Genomic DNA, 12,530 nt, shown 5'->3' with positions numbered 1-12,530 from the left:
TGATAAATTAGACAGAACTGGCCTGTCTGTGAGCACATTTTATGTTGGTTTGGTTCTTCTGATAAAGGTGTGAATATCTAAATAATATACCAACATATGCTATTGTCATTAGTTGTGTCCCTGTTCTTAAAGCTAAGGCATTGCTAAATTAACAACTCTTGGCTTACAGAGTGGTAACATGAGACCGATTTTTATATATAAAATATAAATGTATTTTAATTTTATAATTTATTTTAAATATTAACAATATAATAAAATAAATGGAAATATATACACCGGCAAATATTTTAATATAAATACCTTGTGTGTGTGTGTGTGTGTGTGTATAGCTATTGCTTTATCTGATTAATGTTATTTTCATATGAAAGTCCATGATTATAAGTATGGAATATCATAACTACATCTTTGATGTTTATAAAAAACCAAACCGTTTGAAAATTGGTTGAAAATTGAGCAAGCTATGGTTATTTAAATAGTAAACCATAATGTTATGAATGAGAGAACTCCCTGTATCAAGATGGCGGCCAAGGCAACGTCGGTCTCCATTGGCCAGCAGCGCGAGTGAGTCATCTAGTGTTTATATATATATCTATGTGTCCGACGATCAGCTGTGCAGCGTCATCACAAACGGACGTCGCTTCACGTGACTCCGGAGGAAAGGACGTCCCATTGCTCTTAAAACTCATTTCCCTGCTTCTCGTGGTTTCCTTGCATCCCTCCGGTCCCTCAATGCTTCCCTGGTGGGAGGGACTAGTCACAGGGAAACGACGCAAGTGAGGGAAGCAAGGATTCCATTTAACCGAAGTGAGAAGAGCCCTGGCTCGACTGCGTTTTCCCAAGTGGAGGCTGGCTTGACCGCAGTCAGTTTTTCCATTCTCCCTTTAAGAGCTGACAGTAGCTCTGCTCAGATGGCGTAGGATGACCGTGCTATGATTACATCCAGGATGTTACTCACATGATCGACGGACAAATATTGTGTTAACTTTAACGGGAATCTATGGAGGCGTCATAATGCACGGTGTTTCTCCAGCAGTGTCAGTATTCTTATCGGTGTTTACGTTGATTCAGAGCCCAGTCGAAGGTAAGCTTTGCAAGCTAATAGCTAATAATCTCGATGTTTCTTCAAAGAAAATGACTTACCGAGGTCCAAACATGCTAGGGGGGTTCAGGGGATACCCCCCGAGATTTTTGGTATTTTCATGATCTAGTTAGGTGCTTTTTAAGTCCTGGGGGGGGGGTCACAAATTGGATAATATATTGATTTCAACCCATGTCAGTGGGCTGACAATGTCAGCATCAATTATTTTTAAAGTGTAATACATAAGAATCAGTTGATTGTTACTATTAATGATCTGGACATGCAGAAGAGGCTAAAATGATCACAACACATTGTCAACATTCATTTTCCATGTCTCTCTCCTTTCCATAACCTGCAGCCTCTCTTCCATTGTCTTTAGTCTCTCTGTCTTCTTCCTGTTCATTACTCTCTCTGTCCTCTACTCTTTCTCTTTGTTCAATCTCTCCCTCGTTGTTCACTTGTTGCTCCTCCTCACTTGTTGCTCCTGCCAGTGAATTAAAAGCAATTCAGCTATTTAGTTCATTTCACTCGTTTGTTTGCATTCTTTTTTTAAATTTAAATCTGTTTTGTTTGATTCTCAAAAGAGAACAAAGATGTAAGGAAATGGTGTTTTATACAATTGTATGTTATTATGACATCATAACTGCAATAGAAGTATGTTTTAAAAGTATGCCTATTGTTATAGATAAATAGATGAGCTTATTAAGCCTACATTATTTTGGTGTGACCTCAATGGTAGATACGGCCATGTCTACACGTTACGCTATAGGTACGGTAGAATAAAATACAGAGCTGCTTACACAAAAACAGTTCAAACACGATAGCAGAGCGCATCTTACATATCGAAGGAGAGAACAAAGAGGAGCTGCTTTTAACCTGCTGTATTGGACCACACTTTAATTAATCAGTAAACACCTTGTGGAGCACATGCCTTGTAACAATAGAGATGAGAAAACACGAGGAGCAGAGGTGGGAGCTGGGAAGTAACTGGTACATTTACTCAATCTGTACTTGAGTACAATTTAGAATTACTTTTACTTATTGTACTTTAAGTTTATTTTGATGCGTATGCTTTTGTACCTTTTACTTGAGTGACTTTTTTAATGCAGGACTTTTACTTGTCACTGAGTATTCCTACACTCTGGTACTTTCTACTTTTACTCAAGTACAAGTTCTGAGTAGGCTACTCCTCCCAGAGAAGTATTTATTTAAGCAAATTCAACCACATACCGTGATGAGGTGTAGTGAGTATTTACTTTAGTACTTTACATTTTCTTAAAAGATACATGTTCAAACAAAGGCTCTATCACTTCTCCCACCTTTTTATATATAATGGCTCTGCATGTTGTCCCATCATATGAACTTTTAAAAAAGCAAAAACTAGGAGAAAAGAGAAAGAGGCACAATAAACGCAAAACAATGCATCTACATCTTTGTTCAATAATGTTACGTTACAGCTGACACGTTTTCATATTTAACTTATTCTTTCAGCTGGGAATCTGTATTGTTCATATTGACTGAAATATGATTTCTTTTTTAAAGTAACTAGTTTAAATGCCTCTTTTTAGCCCATTTCAATTATACTATTATTATGACATTTAAATGAGTACTAGGTCAGCAGCATACATTGCTATAGAAATATAGCCAGGTTAAAAAGAGCCCCCTCATACCATGGAAAACTCTGGCTTCCGGCTCATCACGGAGCTGCCATCCATGGAGGATCTTTACTCCCAGCGGCTCAGGAAGAAAGCCCTGATCAAAGACCCCATCACCCCAGCCACAAACTGTTCTGTCTGCTGCCATCTGGCAGGCGGTACCGCAGCATCCGGACTAAAACCACCAGACTCAGGGACAGTTACATCCCACAGGCCATAAGACTATTAAACACCTGAACTTTGAAACAACATCCATAACATTAATCTACTTAGAAACTATTTATCTAATATATCATATTCCAATAATTTGTATATAGACTCTTATTGCACTATTTCACTTTTTTTTTTACAATTTGTCTTTTTGTATTTACTTGCACTATTTTGTTCTGTTTTATTGTGTTGCACTGTTGGAGGAGCCTGTGACCTAAGATTTTCATCCTCATAACTACACTGTAGCTATGTTCGTATGACCAATAAAAGCCTTGAACTTGAACCTTGAACCAATGTACCACACAATCCTGCTCACCTTGCTTCATAGGAGAGCCCTATGGTTTGTACCTTCTGTTTTATTTTTTGCCTAATGAGATTTTATGCATCTTGCAGCGCTTCAGGTGATTGGAGGAAACGTCACCGTTGTGCAAGGAGGGACTGCCAACTTTCCCTGCCAACTTATCGGCGCTACGGAAACACTCAGCCAAATTTCCTGGCAGAAGAAGACCAGAGAAAAACCTCAGAACTATAACTTCCTTACAATTTTGAAGACAGGACCAAATTATTTCAATGGACATGATGACCGTTTTACATTTATTGGGGACTTAAAAGCCAAGAATGGATCCCTGCAGTTATTTGGAGTCACATTGATGGACGAAGGCACCTACACCTGCATCTTCACGCTGTTTCCCAGCGGAATTCACAAGACTGAGATACCTCTAAATTTGCTTGGTAGGCTATAATACACTGCATACAAACATTACTGAGAGAATACAAATGTGACTAATGTTTATACCTCTATGGTTTTATGCTGACTTATTTGTGTATTCTTACCCTCCTAGTGCCTCCGGTGATAATCCTGAAGGATGATCATCCTATTTTGGGTAATGAAGAGGTTTCTCTTGTTACCTGCACGGCTGTTGGTTCAAAGCCTCCTGCAGAAATAAGCTGGCTCACTGGTGCTCTGGCAGGAAAAGTGAGAGAATCAACCACCTCCACCCTGAACGCTAACAGTACTACAACCACAATCAGCTCGGTGCTTGGAGTACCTACCAGAGAATTAGACGGTCAATTGGTCAAGTGTGTTGTCACCAGTGCAGCCATGATGAATGAAGAAACCCTACCCATCACCATACAGCTCTACTGTGGGTATACAAATACTGTCTTACATTTCTAATTCTTTATCATATTACCATTTTCAATCTAAGGATTCATTAATTAATAATATGAAAACCAGGATGTTGTCAGTGGCTTTTGCAGATTGGGCCTCTGACTTGGTTGAAGGCCCAATCTCCAGCAATGCTGGAGATTAGATTTTTAAAGGACATAGAGTATTACGCTCATTTTCAGGTTCACGTTTGTATTGTGTGCTTCTAATTAGGGCTGCACGATTTGGGGAAATAATCTAATTGCGATTTTTCTGACAGATATTGCGATTGCGATTCGATTTGCGATATTTGTTTTTAAGCGACCAAACGGAAGTGTATTGTAAAATGCGGCCATATCTCCGGCTAGGAAGGTCGTATCAACGTGCTCCCGTCTCTAGCACCCCTGCAGCCCGCACTATGAGTGAAATAACTAAACTTACATGAAACTTCCGTTGGGTTGCTTTAAAGTCAAGCTTCAGTTTAAGATTCACCCTGTAATAGATGTAAAACATGTGATGGAGCATTACTAACCTGACTCAGATGGTTTGTTTCACCAAACCATCTAGGAAAGCTCCATTGGAAGCCATTTGGAAAGGGCAGGCACTTTCAAAACTACTTGGCAGGTGATTGGATCAATCTGTCTATCACCTTCTATCATGGGCCACTTCTGATTGGTTAACAATGGCTGGAACATGTGGACCACAGCACTTCTGATTGGTGTGGATGACTGACACACAAGAAGAACAAAAAAAAAAAATGTAAAAAAAAATCGCAGGCTTCGCGATTTGATAATCGCATCATTTCAAATTGCGATTTCAAATCGATTAATCGTTCAGCCCTACTTCTAATGTGACATGTTTTTTTGTTTAGTTTTTTCCCATACTGTGCTGCAATACCTCTTTTCACCCTCTGTCTGTCACCAGAGCCCGGTCTACTCTGATTGGTTAGCTGGCTGGCTCTGATGTAATTGGTCAAGAGATGTCCCACCCCTTAGCCTTAATGTCTTGGAGCGCTAGCCAATAGAAGCATATAGTGATGTGATGACTACTGTATGTGCTTAGGTCAAAAAAGAAACTCTGGAGATAACTTAAATATTTGAGCCTTTACAGACCATTCACATGCACAAAAATGCAAATATATATATATATATAACTTCAGTATATGGATAACCCCAAAAAACACAATAGGGCCTCTTTAACAAGACTCTACCTTCTCAAAAGTAATATCATTTGTTTGTGCACCCTAATGATTCCACAAGAGAGTCATTTAATACTGCTTCTATACTTGGCCATTAAACATTTAAAAGCTTTTCAAATAATGGCTTTTCTGGCATGGGTGTGTTTCGTTTTAATGTTCCCTCTGGCTTCATTAAGACATGTCAAGACATGAAGTGGTAGCCACAGAACTCGTGCAATACTTGGCCCCTGAGGTGTGAGGGAAATGGAGACTACATCATCCACAGGCTGCATCAGTGAATTCTACACTTATTTTGCAGCTGAAGCCTTAATAAATGACCATCATGTCCGCTTCTCATTATAATTGTTTTTTATTTTATTTACATGATATACTCAACAAGCTTAAATTGGATATTTCACTGTCTATTTGTCTTGTCTTCTTTCCATTAGTCAGGCCTCATGGACAGGTAACATTAATTAAGCTCAAACAAGCGCTTTGTGGAAAGTTTGTGTAGTTGAAGGACTTTGCTAAAGTAAGACTTAAATTATAAAAATGTTCAAATCATTAGGTCAGAGTTGGTGCAGGTGTTTTTTCTTCAGTGCTTTTTCCAAATTGCCTTCCTGATGATGATGTTTAGATACAATTTTCTATTTAAAAAAGAAGACACAATGTGAACTGCTTTGAACCATCCACATGTCTAAATTATGTATTACTCTTTCATTGTGACATCCCTGCAGTATGAACTCTGCCCTTGTCTCCTGGTTTCTGAAAATCCCACAAAGCTGTATTTTTCCAGTCTTGAGCAAAGCTACTTTACTTTGAAAATGTAATAACTGCGGGTTTTAAACTTGGTTTCTTAACATGTAATAATGCTTGCACAACTGCTTGCTCTCTACAATACATTTTCAAGTAAATTATGGCATGTCTCTTCATTTGCAAAGCTTTCTATCAGGCCTTGTAGTTTGCTGTTCTACTGGCAATTATTTCTACAATGGAAGAACTAAAGTGACACATACTCTATAATGGCACATATTGTGTTCAACTAATCAAATTAGTCAACTGCAGTATTTTGAGCGGTTAGATTTCACATAATGTACAGACTGAAAGACAACTGAACATACCATACTTCTTCTTTTTTTGGCTGCTTCTTTAAGGGGTCTCCATCTTCATCTGCTCTGCCAGCCACTTGCATGTCTTTCCTTACCACAGATATAAACCTTATCTTTGGCCTTCCCATTTCCTCTTGCCTGTCAGCTCCATCTCCAGCATCCTTCTCCCAATGACCCAAGAATGTTTTCAATGCATGTTTCCAAACCATCTCAATCTTGCCTCTTTGGCTTTGTCTCCAAAATGTCTAATCTGAGCTGTCCCTCTGATCATTCCTAATCATGCCAATCCTCGTTATTCATCTTCAACTCTGTCACCTCCCCCTCTGCTTCCTGTCTCTTGGTAAGTGCCTCTTCCATCAAACCATACAACATATCCTTCACCTTTTCCCAACTTCCTCTTAAAATATCCCACTTTTTCATTCGGATATCAATGCTTTCTCCAATAAAGACACAATGCAACTCCTTCTGACCCTCTACAATTCTCCATAAACATTCTCAAAGCAAACTTGCATCTGTAGCGCTCTTTCCTGACATGAAAACATGCTGCTGTTTTCTGATCGACTTTTCATTTCATTTAATCGTTTATTTGAATCGGGACAGTGCACATTGATGAACACTTTAAAACAAAATAATGCTTACAAATGTAAATGAGCCGGATTTTAGCTTTGAGCTAATTTCCATCCATAGTCCCGTCACATACAACATATAAGAACATGACATTTATATACATAGCAAAAATAAATACATGATATGCAGGAAGAGCATAAGCAGCATACAAGCACTTACCACATGGCAGTACAATGTAGCAGCTCCGACATAAAGTGCAAGATAAGATCAAAGTGCCACATAGAGTGCAAGAGGAAATACCCCTGTAGTGCATTTAGCGGTGATTACACGTCTGTTTGTTGTTCAACCATTCTTTAAGTTGACCTTTAAAACTATTGAGAGTGGGACAATCCCGTATCTCAGTTGGGAGGCTAATCCACAATGAGCTGCCTTTAATGGAGAGTACATTTTGTCCAAAAGTGGTCCGTCTGCGGTGGACTTCACAGTCTCCTCTGGTTTCTGACCTAGTGCAGCGTCAAGTGTGTTTTTTGTGGATGAATTCCCCTAAGGGAGGGGGGGCCAGTCCATGTAAACATTTATTAAAAAAACTCAAGAAATTGTGTTTTTCAAGGATGGTACAGTGGTGGTATGAATGTGGCTTTCTGTCAAACACCTTGATAGCTCTCTTGTACAGCTGTTCTATGGGTTTCAGGTTTGTGGCACAAGCAAAACAACTAAGCTTCCTAAACACATTATATCTTAACCTTCCCTTTCTCTTCTGAATGATCAACTTTATACCGCTGCAGTTTCTACTGGTCATATTTCCATTGTTGAGGTCTACTAGAATAGATTTAAATTGTGCAATTTTCCAAAATCACATTGGTTTCTCATACAGCATCTCTGTATAGTATGTGTATTCACTCACAAGTCCTAAACGGCTTGTTGGAGCTCCTGCCCCCCCCTTCCCTGTGAGCCCAGTGTGCTCTGATTGGTCGGAACGTTGCGAGGCTCATTGCTGCTCGCCGCTGCTGTGAGCTGCTGCGAGCTGCTGTGAGGAGCGGGACAGGCTTCCGGGTCGGCGATACAGCGAAAACAAGCAAAACTCATCCTGAGCACACACAAACACTCACAGCCGAAGTAAAAACAATAAGTGTGGCTTGATATTGAGTAAGAAAAAGGTTTATAACGCTGTGAGAATGGGTCTGCGGAGAGAATGGGTCTGCGGAGAGAATGGGTCTGCGGAGAGAATGTCTCTGCGATCCCAACTCGTCTATTACCAGCGTTCAGGGAGCTCTATGCAAGTCAATGGGGACTCCCTGTTAGTTAGCCAAGGGATCCTGGTGTGTGAGGTGCTCCGCGGATTGGTCCATTCAATAAAATAAAAAATACATATATGCTCCAAAGTCAATATGCTTTTGAAGTGCATCACATCAGCTTCATTTAGCTGAGGTAAAGTGTTGTTACAAAACCAGAGTGTAACATCCATTGGAGCCCTTTAGGGGATTTATCTTTGAATCATAATATGTTCTATTAATTTCCTGAAAAATGTAAGGATATTTTAGTTCATGTCAAATGATAAAATCACCTCACTTGTCTTTTCAAGCCAAGAACTTTTTTTTGTTTTGACAAAAGAGCAAGATGGCGCAGACAATTGGAAAGACAGGGACACAAATAGGTTAAAGAAGGTGTTTAGAAAAATATCACTCGTCACCGGCTTGAGCTTCAATATCAGAATTAGGGCTGCACGATATTGAAAAAAACTGACATTGCGATTTCCCCCCCCCCTGCGATATAAAAAATACAGGAATTGAAGAAAAGACGGGTTTTTTTTGTCCGCAAACCATCCTTTCTTGAACTTTAATGCTATACAATTAGTATTTTTTTAACAATATTTAACCGGATGAAGGATTTTAGTCACGGACGTCTGGATCTTAAATTATCAGAGCAACAAGCTGAGCTAGCTCCGTTAGCAGCGCCGAACTGCCCTGGAGAAACACATGAAACTACTTTATTCAGTGTTTTGTAGTGCCGTGAAAAGAGAGTCGGAGGCGGTGTATTAAGAATGGAGTTCCAATCTTTATTATCCATTACTTTCAGAGAGGTTAACACATGCACTGCTCTGCCTGATGAGCTAGCAGGAATGGCAGCTAAAGCTACAGGTGTTCCCCACTAAAGGGTCCGTGTGGCAACACAATAAGCAAGGTGAATTATGTCCAATAACGTGTCACCACAGTTTTTACTTTTAATCACCAGGTCCGTTTGCTTTGGAGATTTGATTGTGATTGGTGGTTTGCTGTGCATGCAGACCCTGCATGTCACTTACTCAAGTACCCCTGACATGAGCCACACAAGTTTCCTTTTGTAGAAAGCAGCAGAAGGATTGTAACATGACGTGTTTGAGTTCATTTGCTTACTTAACATCGCACGTCCTAAAAAAAAAAAATTATTGCATTTTTTATTTATTTTTTAATCGCACGTCCTGCCATATAAATATCGTGCATGCCCATATCGTTGCGATTATCGTCACGACTTGATATATCGTGCAGCCCTAGGATACATGTATTTATTATCCTTGCAAGAATGGAAGTAGTCATCACACACAGAGCTGCATGGGACAAAGTTCCCAGAACAGTGTCCTTCACATGCTTTATATACAAGACAGGGTGTTATTCAGTCACAAGATACATGTATACCGGTTCAAAGCAGTATTCGCTTAGTTCAGATTAGCTAAGGCCCACGTAAGCAATAAACATGACAGTTATATGCCTATCTCCCTAGGGGCTGTGCCGTCATGTTTAATCATTGGAACATAGTTATCGTATGTTCAACAGTGTCTCATGAGCTTCATCCATGTAATCATGCATCCGGTTACGTACACAGCTACGTAGGGCCTTTGTTATCATGTTCCCAACAGAAGGTTATCAAAAGAGAAAATAATAATGTGTATTAAAACAGCTAATGGAGAAGATGAGTCGATGCAAACAACAAAACAACTTTAAAGTGTTATTTGTCGAACAGTTCCGTGTACAAGGATTTACTGTCTCAGTGGAATTCCCCCACCCACATCTCTATTTACCAGTGGCGGCGGGTCATTAGGGGCAGGTGGGGCACAGCCCCACCTAGTGTCAGAAGAAAGTATTACAAATAATGATTACAAAAAAATACTAAAAAATAAATAAAAAAACATATAAAATATATTTTAAGGTCATGTTTAATAATCTGATTCGTCTGTACATTTCTGTTTTAGTCTGTGTTCTTCTAACTAGTGTCTAGAGTGCCGTTTTGAGCTGTTTAGAGCCATGTGGGACAAAACCCGATCCTGCCCCTCCCTCTCACAGTCTAAGTGAACGGTGATTGTAAAAACTACACTGCGCATGCTCAGAGTATTTTTCTATTTAATGTGTGTGGCAAAAAAATAATGACCGTAGGGGCATAGTGCTCCCATCCCCACCATACGTCATCTCACATAATTCAGAATTGATTGGCTGTAAGTACTCACGTGTACAGTGCTGCGAAACGTCACGTGTAGTTTGAAGAGGAGACGAGAGAGCAGCATATAGCTAACATCACCAGCGATTAAAAGAAGTAAAAAACTGAAAGAAAATGAATGAAGTTGACCATTTACTGGAGCACACATTTGAGACACTTAGTCTCGGAGAGAAACTGGAGGTAAAGCGCCTCGGTGCCCACCATCCACCGGATTTCCAAATGGTCCAGACTGCGGGCAAAGTTAAACGTGGGTTTAACGCTGAGTGGTTTGCTAAAAAGAAATGGCTAACGGCGAGCATCCAGAAGAATTCCCTCTTTTGCTTTCCTTGCCTGCTTTTTGGTGAAGATCAAGGTACTTGGTCGAGGACAGGTTACAAGGACTTAAAGCATCTTTCGGAGAGGACAATGAAGCATGAGAGCAGCAACAGTCATTTGGAAAATGCCGTAAAATTGGGATTACTTGGAAGGGTGAATGTTGCAGCTCAGATTGACAGCGCCTACAGACGCGGCATTGATTCTCATAATAGGAAGGTGGAAGAAAACAGGTACGTGCTTGGTCGGATCATCACCTGTATTAAACTGTGTGGGAAATGTGAGACAGTACTGCGGGGCCACAACGAGTCGGCGGACTCTCTGAATCCAGGGATATTCAGGTCAATTTTCGAGACAATGTGTGAGGGCGATTCCAGGCTTCAACGGCACTACGAAGCTCAGCTTGTTTTCAAAGGGACATCAAGCACCATACAGAATGAACTCTTGGACTGCATGTATGATGTGTACAGGGAGGAAATAGCCAAGCAAGTGGACAACACATCATTTGTTGCCGTTCAGGCCGACGAGACAACCGATGTCTCCTGTAAATCGCAAATGGTGATTGTGCTGCGATACATTATGCCTGACCTCACAGTTACAGAGCGTTTTTTGGAGTTTGTGGAATGTCCAGGGGGTGCATGGGCACCTGGTGGTATCCACGCACCAGGTCCACCTTGGAAAACACCCCCGTACCGGCCAGATGCGCCGAAAAGTCCTGAATGTGCGGCACCGGATAGCGGTCAGGCGTAGTGGCGTCGTTGAGTCGGCGGTAATCCCCGCACGGGCGGAACCCGCCGTTCGATTTGGGAACGACTTGCAGGGGGGAAGCCCAAGGACTGTCTGAGCGGCGGACAATGCCCAGGCGCTCCATGGTTGCGAACTCCGCCCTCGCTACAGCCAGCTTAGAAGGGTTCAACCGCCGGGCCCTGGCGTAGACAGGAGGCCCTCCGGTAGTGACGTGGTGTTCCACGCCATGCTTAGTGGTAAGCGCAGAGAAGGTGGGTAGCGACAGGTCTGGAAACTCGGCCAACAGTCTGAGAAACGTGTCTGCACCTGACAGCGAGCCTGACAGCTGCGCTGCGCTGCCAAGTGTGCACACGAGGGAAGAAAACGTTAAGGCATCAACCAAACGCCTATTCTTAACGTCCACTAAGAGTCCATGAGCACACAAAAAATCCGCTCCGAGGAGGGGAAAAGAAATGTCCGCTGTCACAAAATCCCAGCTGAAACGCTGTCCTCCGATGCACAAACACATAGGCCTCACGCCGTACGTGCGAATGGGACTGCCGTTAGCCGTCGTCAATCGCGGTCCGTGCCCCCCACGGGCGACGTCTTCACTCGACGCTGGAACTACGCTCCGTTGAGCGCCCGTGTCACACAGAAACAAGCTCCCCGAAACATTGTCGCTGACGAAGAGGAGCCTGCACGTGCCGCCGACGCTCAGAGCCACTACTGAGCGCCGGCCCCTCCGTTTCCCGGGGGTTTGTAGCTGCACGGAGCGATGCATCTCTTCGCCCTTGTCCCAGTGCTGGAATTGGGCCGGTACTCACCGGTACGCAGTACCGGCACTTCTGGTTCTGACCCATGGAGTACCGGCACTTCTTGCTCAGTACCGGCATGCTGGCGGTACTCCGGTACTCATGCACCGTGCCAGTACTCAACACTCTCCCGCCGTTCTTATTATACATCCATATATATATATACAGCCGCCCGGTACTCAGTAGATGCGTCATGAGGTGCCGAACGGACATTCTCATCGCTCTAACCGCTGGAGTTTCACAGCGGCTGTCAGCTGTTTACTCCTGTC

The 12,530-nt window shown here is 41.9% G+C and overlaps 1 protein-coding gene across 2 annotated transcripts in view; it reads left to right on the top strand.

Moving 5' to 3' along the window:
* Positions 1-665: 665 nt before the first annotated feature.
* The window catches only part of si:ch211-214p13.3 (poliovirus receptor homolog), a 38,281-nt gene continuing 26,416 nt past the window's right edge, over positions 666-12,530 (top strand). Inside the window, exons 1-3 of one of the 2 annotated variants that reach the window (XM_034200357.1) lie at positions 666-1,081; positions 3,337-3,675; positions 3,786-4,088. In XM_034200357.1, coding sequence (XP_034056248.1) covers positions 1,012-1,081; positions 3,337-3,675; positions 3,786-4,088 — 712 coding nt within the window. In that variant the 5' untranslated portion in view covers positions 666-1,011. The remainder of the gene's footprint in view (positions 1,082-3,336; positions 3,676-3,785; positions 4,089-12,530) is intronic. The other variant, XM_034200356.1, reaches the window with a different exon arrangement.

The sequence above is a fragment of the Gymnodraco acuticeps genome, unplaced genomic scaffold (genome assembly GCF_902827175.1).
Source record: "Gymnodraco acuticeps unplaced genomic scaffold, fGymAcu1.1, whole genome shotgun sequence".
Lineage (NCBI taxonomy): Eukaryota > Metazoa > Chordata > Actinopteri > Perciformes > Bathydraconidae > Gymnodraco > Gymnodraco acuticeps.
The sequence above is the reverse complement of the archived record's forward strand: the minus strand, read 5'-3'. Positions and strand labels throughout refer to the sequence as shown.